The sequence below is a fragment of the Sceloporus occidentalis genome, unplaced genomic scaffold (genome assembly GCF_023333645.1).
Source record: "Sceloporus occidentalis isolate IW3139 unplaced genomic scaffold, rSceOcc1.0.p SCAF_23, whole genome shotgun sequence".
In the NCBI taxonomy this organism is placed as follows: Eukaryota; Metazoa; Chordata; class Lepidosauria; order Squamata; family Phrynosomatidae; genus Sceloporus; species Sceloporus occidentalis.
The window spans coordinates 3,077,357-3,098,247 of NW_028317003.1; the positions used below are offsets into that span (position 1 = coordinate 3,077,357).

Consider the following 20,891-nt stretch of genomic DNA (forward strand, 5'->3'; position numbering starts at 1 on the left):
TAGTAACCATGTCTTAATTCTGCAAACTTATGCTTGCAATACAGTAATATGATGAGAATGCTTCATTTAGAACTAAAGTTGCAGGAAAAAATATAATGCAGGTAATTTAATATTACATGTGTATAAGACATCTCTAAACATAGTAACACACAATTATTGATAAGCCTTACCCATGCAGTGTAAACGAATGAATAGCATACGGTAAATTCTCATGGAACTAAGCAATTTGTCTTAAAAATCCCAGTGGTTCATTTTGGTTCCCAGATGTCTAACGTGGACAATGGGACACATTATAAAGAAAAACTGTTAACCCTTTAAGTTTTTAGTGTATTATTCAAAGCTATCTGGTAACCCCTCCAGCACCATTATGAAAAATTGATATTGGAGCCCATTTTGCAGATTATTGCGTGCAGTCTTGGCATTTAAACCCCTTGGTCGCTCTGCTGATGCCCCCTGTGTGCAGAAAGTGTACTTAAATATGCTTATTGCTTAGGCAGTCATGGACAACCAGAGAAAGAAGATATGAGGCTCAGGTCTAATTTGCTAACCCCAATAGACGTTAAAGTATGCATGCATCAATCAGATGAGGATTAGATTGGTTAATAGTTACCAGTCTGTTGCACTTTGATAAATTGCGTAATACTCCAAATGGCGCTCTAATTGTAGACATTACAACGATGTAGGCTTTGTTTGTCCGGTTGCCATGGAAACAAGAAATAAACATACAAGATATTCAATAGGGAATTTGGAAGAAACAGGGTCAAGGGTAGTAGTGAACTGGCTAAATGATCTTGATTAAATTAATGATCTTAATTAAATAAAAACTTAAGAGAGTCTTAGACACTAAGAAACGGCAGGCTGAGGCTCACAAAGAAGAATCTCACTCTGTAAAATGCTCAGATGGAGCATAAAGCGGTCACAGTGAAATAAACGGATCCCCTGCCTGCTTTGCTCTTATATAGTCTTCTTTCTCACTCAATATCCCTCCTCTTAGTGCAGACAAATGGCAACATTCTTCTCTTAGTGTAGTTAAAATGGCGGCCATGATGAATGAACAAAGATTCTTGTATTGCGCACATTTGTTGCTTTTTTTCTATGTTGCATTCGTTCATTATTCGGACGAAACGATAACATTTGGCACGAAAGCGCGATGGTCTGAAAGCAAATGTGCAAGTCTAGTTATTTAACATAGTTGGCAAAAGTATTGTGCACACAACTTCAGCACTGGGTTAATAAAAAAAAATGTTGAGGGTTATGTATGAAATATTCTGGTGCAAGGTTTGGAAAGTGGCCTTATCCCCATGGCAACCAAAGGAAACATCCGGTCAGCGGAATTATTCCGTTGATTGCTATAGTGGTAAAACCACTTTGCAACAGCGTTCCTTTTTATTGACCAGTAACAGATAATAATACTTAGGTTTTCTATAAGTAGAATCATAGGCTGATCTTTATTTTTCTTAAAACCTTCTCTTTAATATTTTATTTCAGACTTTTGAGAAAGTGTCAACTTTAATAAACATATGTCTATTTTCTATTTAAGTTATGGTTGTGCTAGAAAAACATTTCCTAGCACTATTGCAAAATGTACCATTTATTCATTTCTCAATTTAAATCATATTTGGCCTCGTATGCTCTGATGACCTAATGTTGTTTACATAGAATCTGACATGGAACTTTTTTTCCCAGGACATGGTTAAGTCCATGGTCAATTTACTTAGGATGCCAGACCTTGAGGACAATGTTCAGTGGAATAAAACCATAATGTACTTTCAAGTCATGTTTGTGTTGAAAAGACCTCAATTGACCAAGCCTTAGTATTGTAGAAGTAAACATTAAAAGAAACCATAATGTCATTTTGGTGGGGGTAGACATTGAGCTAGCATGCAATAAGTGGGAAAATTGTGGAGCGATAGGCAAGGCATAGGTGGTCCGAACAAAGTGCAACCCCTTCCAGCCAGAGATTACACAATTCCCCAGAGAGCTGGTAATTGGCTACCATCAATACAGCCTTCAAGGCAAAACCAGAGAGATTTCATGGGGATTGATTGCCTATGAGCAAGCTGCAAGTTGCGCACGGATGTCATTAAATCTTCTGCACATTCGTTTCAACTCAATGTCCTCCTTGATCTGCAAATTTTGCGATAATTTCTTTATTGTGTGCATTCTCCTTTCCAAAAAGTTCCGGCCACTTTAGTAAAGCTTCCTTCCAGATGATTTCCGCTCCGACTGCAGATGCAATCTATAAATGCAATGATACGAGTGTTTTATAACTTCATGTCATGAATTCATATGTACTGTTATGAGAAGTGACTGGCAAGTGACTATGATTTTGTAATATCAGGTTTTTGGGGTATGTTTCTTAATATTCATTTTAGTTGCTGAACTTTTATCATGCTGTTTTCAGTATAATAAATATAAAATTAAATATTAAGACTCATACCCCTGTCAATATGAAATAAACCTGGGATTCCAAAATGGTAAAAAAAAAAAAGCCATAGTCCTCAACGTTAAAAGGCACTGCAGGAGAACTTGGGGTTAGGAGAAAAATACTTGGCAAAAAGTGATTTTTTAGGTTAGATTGTACTTGTCTGGCACATAGACACCTACCATTTAGGATTAAGGGAATTAATGAGATTCAGTAATTGGCATGAATGCATAAATTCCCACTTATAAGCCAAACCACTTAAATTTAGATGCATACCGAAGTAGCTGATTTCCATTTAGTTAATGGTGGTTATAAGAACCATGTTAATTTTTGATTGATACATTATGGGAAAATGTGCTCTATTGAGTTGAATGATATAGGCAGAATTTAATTTTCATAATGTGGACAGCCATCTGTGTTTGTGATATGTAAAACACCAACAATTCCCTTTTTACAACTCAAAATCAATCATAGGTAGAGAGGAAGGGTAATCGGGAATGCAAGACAGACAAATAAATATCAAGTTATAGTACCTGACTTGGATGGAATCCATCTACTGGTTCTATCAGCTCCCATGGTTCCCTTCCTAATTTGCTCCATTCCACAGTCACTATGAAACAAATGGCATTCATTAACAATCATAAAGTAGTGGTAAACAACAAAATACTGAAAAAATGTTTCCCCATTGGGCCCGAGTAAGTTTGCCGCTTAAGTTTCATCTATGAGTAGCTCATTTAGCTATGAATCTTTGATAGTCTGGACATCGTTAAATGGAAATATTTAAGAGATGTTTTGCTGAAAGAAGCAGCATTCAACTCGTTAGTAAGAATAAAAGAAAAATGAAACTACTGTGGGACTCTGCAGATGTGGCACAACTATTGAAGCTTGTGTTTAGGGACTATAAACAGACTCAAAATGAGGAAGATGAGAGCAAATATAAACCTAAGCTTAAAAAGGAAAAACACATTAGGAAATGCGCCAAAGCACACACAGAGAAGAAAATTGCAAGGTTAACAAAAAAAGGTGAGGAATTCTGTATAAGTATGCGCCAGTATAAAGGGAAAAGAAGAAAAAGAAACCAGAGAATCGGAAAAAGACTGTAGCTGCTATTAACTCCAGAGAGCAGTTACTTGATGCTTAGAAGAAATAATGTACAGTTGTGTGTTGGAGAAAACGTAAAACAAACATTACATAAAACAAACGTATAAACACGACATGTTTCGCCAATACTGGCTTCTTCAGAAGTAAGTGGTTGTGAAATTCTACATATTGTCTTATTTCAAGGAGAAGCAATCCTGATAGCTGTTGGTTCTGATGCCATACCAGTCATTGGTGAAATAGCGTGATTGCTTTTTTAGCTATACATATATGTAAAACAGAGGAAAAGTCAACAGAATAATTAAAGATAAATAAAGGGAGTTATATGAGGATAAAGAACTAGATGACAGCCAAATAAATTCTTATGTTTTCACAGAGGAAGGTGCTGCAGGTAGAAATTAGAAAATAACATGTAATAGAAACATTTAAATACTTAAAGGGACTGAACAAAGTACATAAGGGAAAGTTATTTCGGAACAAGAGGCTATAGTCTAAATCTGGAGGGTCAGTGGTTTAGCTGCAATGTAAGTTTTACCTTACTGAGCAGGTGGTAGATAAATGGAACAACCTCCCATCAAGAATGGTTGGGAGATCACAATCCCCCTCTAACTGGCTCAACATTTGGGAGCGCGAGGTCTGTCACTTTAGACCTCTACTTTAGTACACCCTAATCACTATGCGCAGATGGGGAGAAAGGGTTGTAAGGGCAGTGTATGTGTATATATGTGTGTGTGTTTGTAAGCTTGTGTGTGTATGGGCAGTTGTGTGTAAGAGCAGTGTAGGTATTTGTAAGCTGGTGTGTAAGGGCAGTATGTGTATATCTGTGTGTAAATACAGGTGTGTGTGTGTAAGAACAGTGTATGCGTATTTGTGTGTGTAAGGGCAGGTTTGTGTAAAGGCAGTGTATGTGTATATGTGTGTTTATGGGCAGGTGTGTGCAAAGGCAGTGTATGTGTGTGTTCATGGGCAGGTGTGCGTAAAGTCAGTGTGTATGGGCAGTCATGTGTAAGGGCAGTGTATGTGTATATGTGTGTTTATGGGCAGGTGTGTGTGTGTAAAAAGGCAGTGTGTGAGGATCCTAGCCTTTTTTAAATGGAAACAAAATCTCTGCTGCTGTGGACTACTCTTCCAATGATGCTTAGCCAGCATTATGGTGGACACCTGGCTGGCTGAGAATCATGAGACTTGTAGTTCACAGCTAGCATCTGCAGCTTTACTGTTGACTGCACTTCCCATGATGCTCAGTCAGCATCATGGAAGTAGTATGTGTGGCTGAGCCTCATGGGAATTCAATTCAAAGTGTTGGTTATTTTTAATATGCATGACTGTGCTGACAAAAATGAAGCGTGTTTTAAGTGGCGACGCAAGAGCGACATTGTAAAGTGCAATTGCTTGTATTGGTGAGTTGCGCGAAAGCGATTAAAAAAAAAAAGTGTCCCTCTTTCACATTTTGAAATGTTGGGAGGAATGCAATAGTTTAGGTGGGGTTAAATCCAGGATTGTCTTCAAGGCACAATTCTGGGCCTAAGCACTCCATAAAGACCTGCAGCACTTGTGGATGAATACGATTGATGGAGAGGAATGCTGATGATGGGTACTGGATTGTTAAAAGAGGAGAGGAACAGTGATATATAGTGCTTGAGGAACTTGTGAGGATTGCCCAAGTCTCCAGTAACCAAAATTATTAAACTGATTCCTGCAGCTTCCAGTGCTCTAAACTAAGACAGACTATCCTCTAGTTTTAGTGTACAGCTAATTTTATGAAAAAAAATCGAAACATGATTCTATCGTACATGAGCCCTTTAGATCAGAGACAAAGCTTGTCCCATCCACAATACACCCTTAATGGGTTAAGTATATTTTGCTTTGTGCAGTCACCGTAAAATAACCATTATGGATGTTTGCCCTAGAGAGAGTATTTCAAACCTTTCTGTTTTTGTATCGGTAAAACCGGTGTTTATTCAGTATTATTTAGAACTGTTATTCAGTATGACAGGCGTATGTCTGAATAATGAAAGGGACACAGCTGGATGCATATGTTATTCCCTACAGTGCTACCGATGATCAAAGTGAAATGAGGACAATAACATCGAAACAGCATAAAATGCAATAGGAAAAGCTTGACATCAATTCTTTTTACAAAAGGTATGGATGGAAACGACTTATTATGAGGAAAATAGTATTACTGACATTAAGCATAATGCCAACACAGTACTATGCAAAGGACTTATTTCAGATGAAGATATAGTTGAAGATATTGGGATCAGTCAAGTCCAAGTTGTGGACAGTAAACTGCATGATGGAAAACTGTAGAGATGTAGCCTGGTGCAAACCATACGATTTACATACATTGAAATAATTATATTTTAAGGGATATCTGAACTGACACCTTAAGTACGTCCATGGCACCTGGAATCAGGACCAAGATTTGATCTATTTTAGACATTAGGTTGTGAAACGGAGAAACTTGGTTATTTATGAAAGTTGACATGAAAGAGTAGAAAAAAATTCCTAAACTGCGAATCTGTCTCACCTCAATGCACACAAATATTAAGTCCTATACCAGCAAGACTTTTCAGAACTGGAAGCACAGATCTCCATTGACCAAAAATATAACCGCTGGCTATTAATGTGCAGCACAGGCAAGTCTAGGAGCTGGAGGAGGAAAGAGGCAATTGCATATGGAGGATTCTGCAGAATCTCTCAAGCATTTTCACAGAAGAGAACAATGAAATTTAAAGGGGACACTTAGCTCTTGCATGGATTAAAGTGCATATGATGGCTGTAGTGTCCCTTTCATGGAGGCACTATGTAAGTGCATTCAGTTATACAGAAGATCAGGTGATCTTATCTGTACAGTTAAGGTCAAACCGCTGAGGACCTATGTATACATTGTGTAAATTGGGTTGCTGACCATCAGCATCGTGTTTGGTTTTTTTTTTTGCCCTAGGCCTAAAGCAAGGTCAGAACTACCAGTTGCCCCCTTCCGCCCTGTCGTCCTTACTGCTGAGCACCTGGATATGATGATGTCATATCCCAATATCCCAGGGCTCTATCTTTTAAGAATGAGCGTTACTGGGTGGAAATGAACTATGAAGGGCTATGGCAACACAGTACATTTATCCATGGTGTTAATAGGCCGGTTAGGAAATCAGCGGCTATATGGAGCCTGATCACCAAACAGCGTGATTGGCACCTTGTTATGAGGAGCTGCCACCACCACACCACTGCTCACATCTATATATTTCACCAGCCTCTGAATAACAGAAGATGGCCAAATTCCTTTCATTGGATGATATTATGGTTCTGGTAATTGGAACAGATTAATTATGCCTATTATTACTATTATTAAAAGAATGACAAGCCTAATTGCCAGTTTAGAACTGAACTCAGAGCTTGTGTCATCACGATGTTATGTGGAGGGATTAGAATTGTATGGGAATGTCATATGATTATGGCATAATTCTGCTCTGTACCATCAAAGTTAATTCTTATGATTAGATTCACTTCATAAAGAATAAGGCAGCAGACAGGTAGTTAGTCTATACATTTCCCGCAAAACATATATTAGCTTACCCATGGGTTACACGGGGGTGTATTCAAAATATTTGCAAAATAAATATGTAAATTGTGGGTAAGTTCACAAGAGTTGACTGAAAACTATCATGTTTTTGACACCCAAAATGTTTAAAGGTTGAAATAAATAAAGATGAGTGACCCTCTGCTTCCCCCACCCAATATGTGGTAGGGAATTAAAACTATACACATAAGGAGGTACAGAGCCTATATCAGGTATATGTCTGTCAGACTCCATTCAGGCTGCAGAGCTGCTTCTGTCTTGTTCCCCCCGTCTCGCTAGAGTCCCCCCCCTTCTCGCTGGAGTTTCCCCTTTGTTGTGATCCATTTCTGTATTTCCTTATGCTCTGTTCTGTGGTTCTGATTCCTTGATTCCAGTTCTGCTCTTTGCTTCAGCTCTGTTTCCTTTATAAGATCTGCCCCACCCATTTGTTATGTTTGTCTCAGTCTGCAGTCTAAAGGTATGTCCTCCTCTGTTCTGTGTATAGATCCAATGTTCAGTTTCAGCTTTAGTTATTTAGTAGGCAGGGTTTACCCACCGAACATTGGAGTACTTTGGCATAGTGGTGGCTAAGCATACTATGGCCAATTGATGTGACAGAATCTCCAATTGTTATCACGTAGTCCTATCCTTGCTTAAAGGAGAAGTGTCCGAGGATTCTGGCTCCTTACTCCATCCCTTGTGTTCTTTGTTGTGTCCTGTATCATGTATGTCTTGTCTGGCTATGTTTCTTGCTCGGTCTCCCTGTCCCTTGCTCACTCTGTCCCCCTTGCTTTCTACGTTTCTGCTGTTACTCTGCTTAGCTTCCCTACTCCCAGCCAGCAGCACCTGCCCATTTCTATGTTCCATTATGTATCATGCCTGCTCCAGGGTGCCTGCAGGGTATCACCAAGTTCTGCTTTGTTCTGGAAAACATCCACTGCTATATCAGGGCACTGGTATGTGGCTGCACAACCCTAGATGCCTACCCGGGAGAGTGCAGTTGCCCTACTCCAGGCCCTGTCCAACTGCGCAATAACTCCTGAACACAATCTTTGGGCGCTCTGGGTCATTACAGTCTTCTGTATAGACCCAGCCTGTGACAATGTCGGACTTTTGTGGGTTCTGCAGCCATTTTACTAAGCTACATTCAGGGTGAATTATACAATGTAGGACTGAGTTCAGTTCTCTTCCTCTTGTGTTGTCTCTGGAAAAGGACATTAGTAAATGACCAAGGACCACAATAAAAATGGCATGCAGGTGTGCAAGCTTGACAACAATCCATGGCTGTCGATGGCTGCATACGTGAGGCCACACATTGTGGGTTTTTTTTTTATATGCGCACAGTCACACACTATAGGGTCCGATCTGCTTCTGGAGTAGTAGTATCGGTAGGCAAGTGGCCCTACCGTCCACCGGCAGACGGGTGTGTCAGATGGCCAGTTTGGGCCCAGTATAAGACATTATAAATAAATCCTGTAGACCTAAATTAATTTTATCCATTTACTTTAAACACTTACAACTTAAATGCACACACATTAGGAACATATGATCTAGTTGTGAGGTGAAGGTTAATATTCAAACTATTTATGCTCAGTGCATATACAAGAACGGAAATGTAAGTGTGCACTGCATTTGAAAATGATGTACGATGACAGGGTGACCTGTGCTATGAAATATTTAATTTCCAGTTACAAGTCATTAATTCAGTCAGAATACATTCTGTTACAAGGGGAAATTGTAATGAGTTGTTGTTTTGGGGGTATAAGTTTTTTTTCCAGAAAAATGTCATTTGATGTTTGCTTCTTTTAATGTACTCTGTTTCTACTGATGGCAGATTGTATTGCTTATACAACCGTGATATTTGATGCAAATTATAATAAACCTTACGGCTAAAAGAAAACACAAAATAGACAAAGCTGACTTGTTTGTCTTATGGAGAGAAGACATGGTGTAGGTGGAATGAAATATGATGACACCTCTTGGCTGAAATGATATTTGTAAATCAGCGCCCTGGTAAGTTATATCCTAGAGGCATAATAATGTAATATTTCATGCTTGTCTCAGATATAAAAGCTGAGCATTTTATTAAAATAATAAATGCTCAAATACAAGTGGTGGCTTTAAATCTTATTTGTAACATCAAGATGATAAGATGTTAATCTTTTAAGGGCTGGAAAGATGTACAAAGTACTTCCAGCCCTTCTCCGATGCTCAAAGTACAATGTGAAAGTGTATATCAAAAGAATGGATATGTTAGCAAAAGAGGTCATAGTTTTAAACCATTCTTCAACAGCCCAGGATTTAGCTAGACATTCATGATTTTTGAGCACTGTCCTGCTGTCATGGTTAGCTGCTCCACCATTGTGGGCAGTGGGATCATGGGTCAGCTGCGGAGATCCTCTGCTGTTGCCAAACTATACCCCTCATTCCCTGCTCAGTGGGATGGAGGGCTACAAATATCTAAAATACCCTTAGGAGGCAAATATTTCACTCATTTTTTTCTACCTCACCATGCACAGGATGACGGGGGTTAATGTGTGAAAAGTACCCTTGGGGGAACAACTGGTATCTAGGCTTTGTTTAGTAAACTGTCACAGACATAGCTTATAGCAAATGTGGATCAAGGCCAGTAGGGACCCCGAGGCAACAGAATATATACACACATATATACACTAATCAGCCATAACATTATGACCACCAGGCCCGGACTGGCCATCGGGCACACAGGGCATTTGCCCGGTGGGCCGGGCGGCGGCAGGGCCGGATTGACGTAGGGGCTGATGGAGCTGCAGCTCCAGGCCCCTACCTTAAAATAGGCCCAGTCAGGACCGGACTGACTGGGCCTATGCGGCCATTCTTAACGCAGGACAAAAGGGGCACCTGCCCCTTAAACCCGCAGCAACTGCGACTGGGCCCACCACTCTAGTAGCAGGCCCACTACTTACCTGGCAGACACGCGCGAGCAGTGTCTCTTCTACCGCCAGGGGGACGCAGGAATCCAACGGAGTCACGTTATGTACGTCACATGACCCTGCTGCACGTCTGCTTCCCCTGTGCAGTAGAACAGGTTGTCTGCGTGCGGCGCGTACATCATCAGTTCAGGTAAGGGGGTGAGGGAAGCTGTATGAAGGAGTATGTGAGATTGAGCGAGTGAGTGAATGAATGAGTATCTGTGAAGGAGTGAAAGAATGTTTGTGAATGAGTATATGTAAATGAATCTGAATGAGGGAATAAATGAGTATCAATGTATGAATGAATATCTGAATGGGTGAATGATTATCTGAATTAGTGGATAAATATTTGTGAACGAGTGAATGAATATGTGTGTGTGATAGCATGGATGTGTAAGGGGAGGCATAGATGCCACAGGCAGGCTGTTTTGGTGGCAAAGATGCCACAGGCAGGCTTTTCTGGTGGCAAAGATGCCACAGGCAGGCTGTTTTGGTGGCAAAGATGCCACAGACAAGCTGTTTTGGGGGCAAAGATGCCACAGGCAGGCTGTTTTGGTAGCAAAGATGCCACAGGCAGGCTGTTCTGGTGGCAAACATGCCACAGGCAGGCTGTTTTGGTGGCAAAGGTGCCACAAGCAGGCTGTTTTGGTGGCAAAGGTGCCACAAGCAGGCTGTTTTGGTGGCAAAGGTGCCACAGGCAGGCTGTTTTGGGGGCAAAGATGTTACAGGCAGGCTGTTTTGGGGGCAGCGACCATCACATAAATCAATACCAAAGTGAAACCGTCCTTGGAAACCCTCTGGATGCGGGTGTCAGTGTGGCAGAGCCTGTTCTGGTGTTTGTGTGTCAGTGTGGCAGAGACTGACCTGTTGTGTGTGTGTGTGGGTGTCAGTGTAGCAGAGCCTGTCCTGGTGTGTGTTTGTTTATGGGTGTTGGTGTGACAGAGCCTGTCCTGGTGTGTATGTGTGTGTGTATGGGTGTCTGTGTGACAAAGCCTGTCCTGGTGTGTGTGTGTTTGGGTGTCGGTGTGGGAGAGCCTGTCCTGGTGGGTGTGTTTGGGTGTCTGTGTGGCAGAGCCTGTCCTGGTGGGTGTGTTTGGGTGTCAGTGTGGCAGAGCCTGTCCTGGGGTGTGTGTCTGGGTGTCGGTGTGGAAAAGCCTGTCCTGGTGTGTGTGTTTGGTTATCTGTTTCCTTAATTTACAGTAGGAACTATTTCGTTTTTACTTATTCAGAGATAAAACGCCCTCCTGAATTTGTAGTGACTTCAGGGGACAAAACATTCAAGGCCCTGAAATTATTTAGTGGAAAAGATAAAGGTATTATGTTATTTACTCTATAATATTTAATTCAAGGATTAGTCGCACTAAATTGTGGCTTCAGGCTTCCCATGTTGAATGACGAAGTATTATGTATGTGTATGTACATATATGTTTTTTCATAAAAATGGGCTGCTCAGTCTGAAATGCCTGGGCCTATTTTTTGTCCCAGTTCAGGCCTGAGGACCACTGACAGGTGAAGTGAATAACACTGATAATGTTGTTATCATGGCACCTGTCAGTGGGTGGGATATATTAGGCAGCAATTGAACATCTCGTCCTCAAAGTTGATGTGTTATAAACAGGAAAAATGGACAAGCTTAACAATTTCAGTATTGTCCCAATAAATGTTACCTTAATTATCCATTTGCTTTTGGCACCATAGTAACATCAACTCATCAACATGATCAGCTTACCTTTCTGGTATAGATTATCAAAGTAAATTACTTTAAAGTGTTTAAACTTGTATGATGATGCTATTTCAGAAAGAACGCTGGAAAGCTGATCAGCTCTCTGAAAAAGAAATACAAATAAATGCAATGGCTTCACTTGTGATGTACAGTGTGATAGCGAATCCTATCTACTTTATCTTGCAAATTGGGTTTTAGCATTGGGGACCCATATTACAAGTGCAAGTACATCTGGTGTCTGTATAGTCAAAAAATGAATAGAATTGTGTGTTAAGTGAGGTTTAACTGAAACTGATAGAAAAGAGCACAGTCACATAGGAAAGGGCCTTCCTTACATTAGTAAAAGGAAAAAAAGTGCCGCAAAGATGGTAGCACACAATTGTCTAAAATGAATTTGTATGCTGTAGCATTAAGATTACCCTTCACTGGAGGTAAGGGGGCTAGCACAAACCCTGAAAAACAGACCCATACTATTATCCTTCCCTCAAACATTATTATAGTAGGCACTATTCATTCTGGAAGGGAGGGTTCTCTTTTGCATCTGCCAAACCTAGGTACACGAAGCATGATTCATCAACCTAGAGAACATGGTTCCACAGCTCCAGAGACCAGTGGCGGTGTGCTTTACACCACTCCAGCCAATGTTTGGCAGAGTGCATAGTGATCTTCGGCTTGTGTGCAATTGTTTGGCCATGGAAACTCAATTCATGAAGCTCTTGACGCACAGTGCTTGTGGTGATGTTGCTTCCAGGAGCAGTTTGGAACTCTGTAGCGAGCGATGCTACAGAGGGAAGGCACTCAGCTTTGTGGCTGAGCTTTTTAGACACTTCCACTTCACAATAATATCACTTACAGTGGACATGGCAAGATCTAGCAGGGCATACATGTCATGAACTGACTTGTGGAAACATGGCATCCTATAAAACCCTTGTATTTAGACTACAAAAAGTACCCCGCCCAAGTTGGTTTTATGCAATTGCTTGTTGTAGCTTCATCGACAGGCTTAATCGACAGAGTATGAGGAAGAAATTTTCAGGGCCAGGGTAGATTTTCTGTTAAACCCAAAATCAGTTGGTCCATATTTATCAAAAGGAAATTTTGAGGACTTGTAAACTACCTCAGTGGTTAAATTGCGAAGTGTTTCATTCTCGGTCATCCATCCTTCACATGGGTTGATCTAGAAAAAAATAAGCATTATTTAGCATAAAGAAGAAATCTACAAAATACAGGAAACACATTAATTCAACAAAACAGGCTTTACATTCCTTGTCATTTGTACTGATGATAAAGTGCATATGCACTTTGTTCATTCTTTATAAATTTAGGATTTTTAAACATTTTGCCCTTAGTCAGATTTGCCATTGTAAGGGTATGTATAAAAAGCAATTTTGGTGCAAAAACGTGGAGTGAGTTCTAACATTGCATTGGTTGCTATAGTGACTGTTTTACATCTGCACCAAAAGTGCTCTTTATACATACCCCATAATTTGTTTAATTTCATAAATAGTTATATCAAGGTGAGGATGGAATGCCAAGATCAGTAGCAGTGTTTTGGCTTTAGGATACGTCAAGTGTACAGGGGCTGTCACCATCACAAGCTAAGAAGGAAATTGGAAAAGCTTATTAATTATTATTACACATTACTACTAGTTTTGCATATGACAAATATGGCTGTGGGCCATTCATGAGTATCTGTACAGCTATGCCAAGAACATGAAAAAAGGCAGTAGTTGGAATTTCACATATTTAACGCAATAAAGGAGTTTATCCAATAAAATTAGCGTTAATAGGTAAACTGGACATTTCAGATGACTAATATCACTATTACATTATGACTGGCAAACACCAGTGAATTTCGCCTTGGATTCACATATTTAACTTTGGTGCAATTCTTGGTTTGTATTGGTGAGTTTTAACTCACTAAGAAACTACAATTTAAGTGAATAACCCCACAACTAGCACAGACTCTTAACAATAAAGTTTTACCTTAAGACAGCTCAGGAAACTGTACACGTGTTTATATTTCACATTCTTGTTTAATTCCCCTGTTTAATAGGAGAGATAGGTTTAAACTATAGGTGGAAACTATAGATCACACATTAAATAACATGAAAGCATCCCCTTTGACTTTAAATGTAGAAATTTGATTATAATTGAAGGTACCAACTTGAGCAGCACCCATGTAATTACATCTTGGGTCATAGCCTAGATTCAACAAAATAGACAAAGGACAACATAAAATTCATAGTGATTGGAGTACAATTTGTAGTAAAACATTTTGCTCTGATCTTGCTTCAGAGAGATAAAGTGTAACCCATTGTTTTGCCCAAGTGCAAGAAGGCTGTATTGAGGTTTGATAAAGTAGGTGTTTGAAATTACTCTTTCAAATATTTTTCAGATATTTTGTAATTATGTATGTAGGTATGTATGTGTGTTTGTATGTGGATGAGTGAATGAATAGTGACAGTGCGAGTGAATTAGTGACTATTACAAAGAAAACACTGTATTAAATACATATATATATATATAATTCATAGTATAAAAAACAAGCTGCTTTCTACAAGAATGGTACACAAAATCATTAGTTTATGGTGGTCCGTAGAAAAAGTGTGTCTGAAGAGGGCCCCACAGGAACCTGACCCACTTTTCTCCATAGGATTAACGCTTCCGTATACACAATTTCCGTATTCACTGAGTTTTCAAGAAACTCAAACTCTTTGCGTTGCGATCATTGGGTGTAGTTGTAAGCTGACTCACCAATCGGATGATAACGGTCATGGATGGAATCCCACAAGAACCGTCCATCTGCTAATTGCACTAAAACCACATGACTTCCATTCGGCAGTCGAGAATCCAGGTATTCAAGTGTTGTTAAGACGTTGGATTTCATTTCTTGTGGCATAGTCATGTATTTCAGTGTGTCTTGATTCCTAGAACAATATAAATGTCATTTTATTTTTATTGTGCTTTGTCGGTTAACTATCTATTCCATTGCTATAAAACAGTAACATGATTTGGAAACCTCAAAGAAAATATATGAAGTTAAAAGTACTTTTATCTAAAAATCACAGGGCTAGGTTTATTACAGAAGCCAGTTTCGTTTGGCGTTTGGCTCCTACAAAAATTTACTACTGGTACAAAATATCACTCTGGGCTCATAATTTCACACACATATATATTTACATATATATATATTCTTTTTTTCTTACAGTAATTTGCAGTAGGAGGTGGATTATTCCCAATACTCTGTATAAGAAGCCATAAATATACCAGTAAAACCTCATGTCATTAAACAATACACATTTTTGTGTGATTTTGTTAAATGACTTTCAATTTATACAAGGACGCTCAACAGAGAAATAACAAGAAGAAAAAAGAAAGAAAAAAGATAAGGTAGGGCAGGGAATGGGTATGGGACAGGCATGTTGGTAATGACTGTCTAGAAAGCTAATGTCATGACCATTGAGGATGCAAGTCTTCTTTAGTCCCTGCAGATAGTCAACCCAAAGTAGGCAGGTGGTCTTCTCCTCCATTCAGAAGGTTAAGGGTTTTTTGTCTTTTTATATCTCAAGCACTGGGGCCAATGAGAGGGGGGGAAACATATCAGGTGCTTCATACCACCATGCAAAATTCCTCTGGTTTACTATGATTGGACATATATAAAGGAAATCTGTGTTCCGTGACTATGCAAAGTTTAAAAAAAGATTCTGCTGGGAATGTGTTAAGAAGAGTCCTTACACAAATGGCCAAAGTTGGTAAAGGGCCAACGCAACAAATGGAGGCTCCTAATTTCTACACAGTTTTGTTCCTAGAAAGGACAAATATAACTGTAATATGTTATGTAATATAATATAAGTGTAATGTAGTATCTGGAAATAAACCCAGAAGCTATAACATAGAGAAGTAAGCCTAGTGAAGATATATGCATGGTAGCTACAGGTTGAGGGGGGCCAGAGTGAGCAACAATTGTGTAATATTTCTTTACTGTGCTTCTCCTGAATAAATCAAATACCCATTACACAGTGAATGGTAATCACTAATCGAAAAAAGAAAAAAAAAGTTTGACAGCAGGTTCTTAAGCTTAGTTATACTATAAAGACAAGGCAAACAGTGTTGTCGTGTATGAATGTGAAGGCTTTAAATGCCTCTCTGAAGTCGCATGCACACTGTATGTACAAAATCCCATACACCAGACAGAATCACTTATTTAGCCCATGTGATTGGACCACAGGTTAGATACATGCAGTGACACGCAATGCAAGTGAAAGAACAAAATGGTATGGCTGCATTTCTTGTCCTGCACACAGTGGTACAAGGAAGTAGATCAAACTTGTGTGTATTTTGATTAAATGCACAATGACCATTTATTCAATGGTCTACAAGGATCCTGTCCGTATGAAATGAATATCGTCAAAGTATCTCACATATAGATCAATATATTTATGACATTCTGTGTCAATTTCAGATTTCAATACTGTTTCCTCCTACCAATCCAGATAAAGATTGGGATAACTGTAAATAACGTAACACTCCTACTCTAAAGCTGGCGAAACCTTTCCTTCCTGGACCATTGGACACTAATCTCCACTGGGAGCTACATAAGAAACATAAACCCTATCAGTGTGGGTTGGCACATGCAGGGGTGTCTTCATGTAACCTGCTTACTTAAGTTCTATTCTGCCTTCCACATATGTACATTAAAGTTTTTGATGAGGGTATGGGTGTAATTTTCCTCCAGCTTAACTACTGGGTTCAGCATAATGTTTCTCCCCACATGTCTCTCTACAGTAGGTATGCTAACCTGTCAGTGGCTGTGGCCAGTGTGATCCTACTGGTGTCATTTGTAATACTTAAAATGTTGTAACTGTTATCACTGATGTAAGTGAATCTTAAAACTGATTTTATATTTAAACATGTATTTACCTCTATCTTTCTGTACTACATACCTGTTGCATACATCATTACCAACCATAGCATAGAACACAACTACAGGTTTGTCCAGTTCCTGGTTTCTTGCCAAACTGTAATACAACAGACATCAAATTAAAATATTTTAATCAGACGATTAGTACATGTCATGAACGCAGGCATATCCCTCCCATATGGCTCATTGAGGCCCTGGACCCCACACATCACAAAAAAACACTCTAACCCACTGCAATATAATTCTGGAATTGCACCATACAGTTATCTGGGAAGAATATGTGATCAGAAAACACATACAGTGGTTTTAAAGGACGTGCTATCTTGGATATTACTTTGATAGACATCTGGGAATGGAAGCCCCAAAGCCAAAGTTGCCCTCATGCATTCCATTTTGGTTGGAGTACATTAATTTTGGAGGAATATTAATTCCCATCTGTCGACCCAATCTGACATGTATATACTTTTTTGGGTGTGAAATTCCATATATTTTATTGTTTTTATGTTTCATTATTTTAAATCTATCAGTTCACATGTATTATTATAGATTACCTTTCCACATACTGATACACATTGTGAGATGAACCACCTAGTTAAATAAATAAACAAGTGAGTAAAAGTAATAACCAAAAAAGTATTTTTAAATTTTTTTTTTTTTACAAATGCTACCATGTTGCATATGGTCTCTCAAGAACAAGAACGATATGTGCAATTGCAAACACAAAATGTATATAAATATATACATACAGCGCTACAGAATTTGATGGCGCTATATAAAACAATAAATAATATATATATATATATATATGTCTTGCAGGTTATAAAGCAAAATATATATAACACTTTCTGAAATTTATTATTCTCTTATAGATTATAAATTTATTAGTTAATCACCCTCCTCAACCCTTGTTTGGTAAGTCCAGATTGTTATGTAATGCCCTACTTCTTATGTCATATTTACCAATTAAAAAAAAAAAAAGTCTTATATTTTAGACATTTCTGGAAGTAGGACATGCTATGGTTTCATTTTATTTGTATTTCACGTATTTATTTGTATTTTTTGTTATTATTATGATTAGCTTTTGTGACCTCTTTGGCTGCTAATCAAATGGTGAACAGCAAGCTTTGTGTTCTTGGTCACATGCTGAGTATAATCAGTGGCGTAAAACACAAATAGAGACCTCAAGGGGTTTCTGTCGAATTGATAGAATACTCTTGCAGTATCAGTGATCACATCACAAAAAGCAAATGGATAAGCTGCCAATCAGACATTGAAAAAAAGCATGTATGGAATTTCAGGTACAATAACAGATTTAATATACAGTAGATGCTCAAAATATACTGAAGTATACTGATAACCGTTAATTTTTTGTTTGGAACTAAAGACCATACTAAAGTATATATATTTATATTGTCCTCTTTAAACAAGAAAATAAATTAATAAGTGGCACTGCAATACATCTAAATAAATTGGATATTTTAAATGCAAAAGGCAGGGAATTTCAGATATTTATAGAAACATTGAAACATTTGGCAGCTCTATTTTTATGAATGCAAAAAATGTATTTCATGGAGAGCCAGAGAGATAAAGAATAAAAACAGCATATATAATTTTATGGTCCATAAGATCATGCTTCCTAGTGGTACGCAGCACACCACATGAAAATTCATAGCTCTTCTTCTCTGATTGAAACCTTTTTTGCTACAACTATGCCTTGCCATATGGAACGAATAAGCATCATACCATTTCTAGCTATGTTCTGGTAATCCCTGTGGTTACAACGGTTCCATTTTCTTAACTGTAGGTATAATGATTTTGTCCAGCCGCTAGATTAAATAAAATACAGATTATTATGACAGATGTAATCTTCATTAAAAAAAAAAAAAAATCAATCATACACCAAAATACTTTCTGAAATCTTTATGGATAGAATGCTATAAAATGACATCTTGATGCTGTGGTGTTTAACTTCCTGCCAAAATACCAACCTCAGTCATAGAAATCATTTTGGATGTGATAACCATAAACCAATATGATATATACACACTGAAAATGAATTATAGATATGCATATCAGGGCCGTTAAGTCTCAAAGAACTGTATTATTTAGGGTCTATTCCATTCTCTTGGAAATGTAACAGATTTTGGGTACCTTGCTGGTCTAGGTCCTTGCCTTTCCTGTGAAGGTGGCCAGATTTCCCCTTTTTAAGTTACTATTCCTCAATTGAGTCATCTGTCTTTGCTTATCACTTATGTGAAACCAATATATTATAATAATCTCACAGACACAGATGAGCGTAACAGTTTGCTTTTCTTACCCAATTGTGGAGTTTTGGAACCCAGTGTACAGAGAGAACTGTGGCCAATCAAGTTCATTGGAAAGAGCCAGTGGTAGATCAGCAAATGTTTCCTGAATTATTAAGTTAACATCATTTCATTATAATGATAATGAAACTACACATTAAACACATAAAAGAACATTAATAACATGGAGATCATTCATAATCAATACAAATCAACCTATATGATCTACTATGGCTCTACTTTTGCATTGATACAGATTGCTCAAGGTATTCAAAACATGGTACATAAAGTATTTACATATTTTACCTTTACTAAAACTAACTAAACATTTTTCACAATTACATATAGATTGTTTTTTATTAGTTGTGTTATTGTCTTCTATCATTTGTTTCCACTAACTGTTCAATCAGGTCTGGCCCTATGACATCAAAAGTGGTTGTGAAGTCCTCTCCTGCATGACTTGCTTACTAATAAAAGAGAAATGTATACAAAAAAGGACAAGCTCAGCCAAGAGACTAGCTCAACCAACAACAGAGAATACTTAAATAACTTGAAAATGCTGTTCCCCAACTTTGTTTGTACTGCTAGGTCTATATGTATAAGCAGTGTGCTCCTAAACATGTTGAGCTAGTTTACCTACTACTTACGAGACTACAAATGGCTCAGGGGCCTGTTGACTAAAAGGAGAGTTGAGCCTCTGCTGCAGGAAGAGTTTGGCTGGCCCTGTATAATGCATTGTTAAATCAGTGAGATTTCTTCAAAGGGTCCTCACACAGGACCAGCCTTCTGTAGAAATCTGCAAGCATTGACTCTTCATGATGAATAATTATGTGAGAGAGTTGAAACCACAGATCTCTTGGAGATTATCATTATAACTTGGATTGTTACATTAACCCAAACAACGAAAATGTTCTATATGTTGTGATGTGCATTTACCTCTGTCTGGTTAACAGTCCTGAGAGATCCTGTAGTGCTTAGTTTCTGATGATGGAGTCAATACCAGTATTTAGCGATTCAGTGCTCAATTAACGTAAATATTTTATATGTCCACTTTAATAATAACTATAATGCCATACATATTGCTAATGGGTTTTCTCTGATTAGAGCTATCTAATCAGTATATTTCAGAATTTCTTTACAGTATTAAAAATGGGTTTGTAAGCAGATATAGACCAAGCTTCCTACCTAAAGATTAATTCTACAGAGGTGGGTCGATATACATAAGCAACCCATACAGCAATGCAATGGATTACAGATGAGTTATGAAGACTGGAGGTGTTTTTTTATATCAATGCTATGCACACATGGAGCTTTCGATACAAGAAATACATCAGTCTTCTCAAATAAATGCAAATGGACCAGAGGAGATTACTGCTTTTATTTCATTATTCTTAGCCATGCCACTGTCCTTGATATCTGCTTTCCAGTAAAATAATAATAATTTTTCCTGCCAGAAGGTAGTCATGCCTTTTAATGCATATGAACACTATTGCTGATATGTTGTTCATTCTAGGCTGTGCATCACTACAGCTTGAAATACTCTTGCACTCTTGAAGGTAGCATTGCAATTCATCTTGAATTTTTAGAGCGCGTGTGTTCTGCAACTCTAGCATGCACATGAGAAGGAGAGAGAGAGGTATGTAAGCCTAGCATATGCTGTCTATCTAAATCACTGGTCAACTATTGGGGTTTGCAGGGGCTTACATCATATCTCCATTACATCTTATCTTCTGCTTGTCTGTTGTGTGAAATGAATCACAAAGGGAATGTGAACAGAAACATTGTTAATGGGAAGCTAAAAGGACTAATGACCCATGTTTATAAGGAAAAGATTTTAATTAGGAAGGCCATCACTTTGAGGATATTACAAAGTGAATGTGACAGAACGAAAAACAATGGACCTGTTCA

The 20,891-nt window shown here is 38.4% G+C and overlaps 1 protein-coding gene across 1 annotated transcript in view; it reads right to left on the reverse strand.

The window, feature by feature from the left end:
• Positions 1–2,110: 2,110 nt before the first annotated feature.
• Positions 2,111–20,891, reverse strand: part of LOC149300691 (acyloxyacyl hydrolase-like) — a 34,151-nt gene continuing 15,370 nt past the window's right edge. Inside the window, exons 12-21 of the mRNA XM_089484755.1 lie at positions 18,998–19,089; positions 18,424–18,506; positions 17,232–17,268; positions 16,703–16,777; positions 14,514–14,686; positions 13,743–13,801; positions 12,874–12,933; positions 11,763–11,859; positions 2,959–3,035; positions 2,111–2,239 (exon numbers count right to left, since the gene is read on the reverse strand). Of these exons, the coding sequence (XP_089340881.1) occupies positions 2,111–2,239; positions 2,959–3,035; positions 11,763–11,859; positions 12,874–12,933; positions 13,743–13,801; positions 14,514–14,686; positions 16,703–16,777; positions 17,232–17,268; positions 18,424–18,506; positions 18,998–19,089 (882 nt within the window). The remainder of the gene's footprint in view (positions 2,240–2,958; positions 3,036–11,762; positions 11,860–12,873; positions 12,934–13,742; positions 13,802–14,513; positions 14,687–16,702; positions 16,778–17,231; positions 17,269–18,423; positions 18,507–18,997; positions 19,090–20,891) is intronic.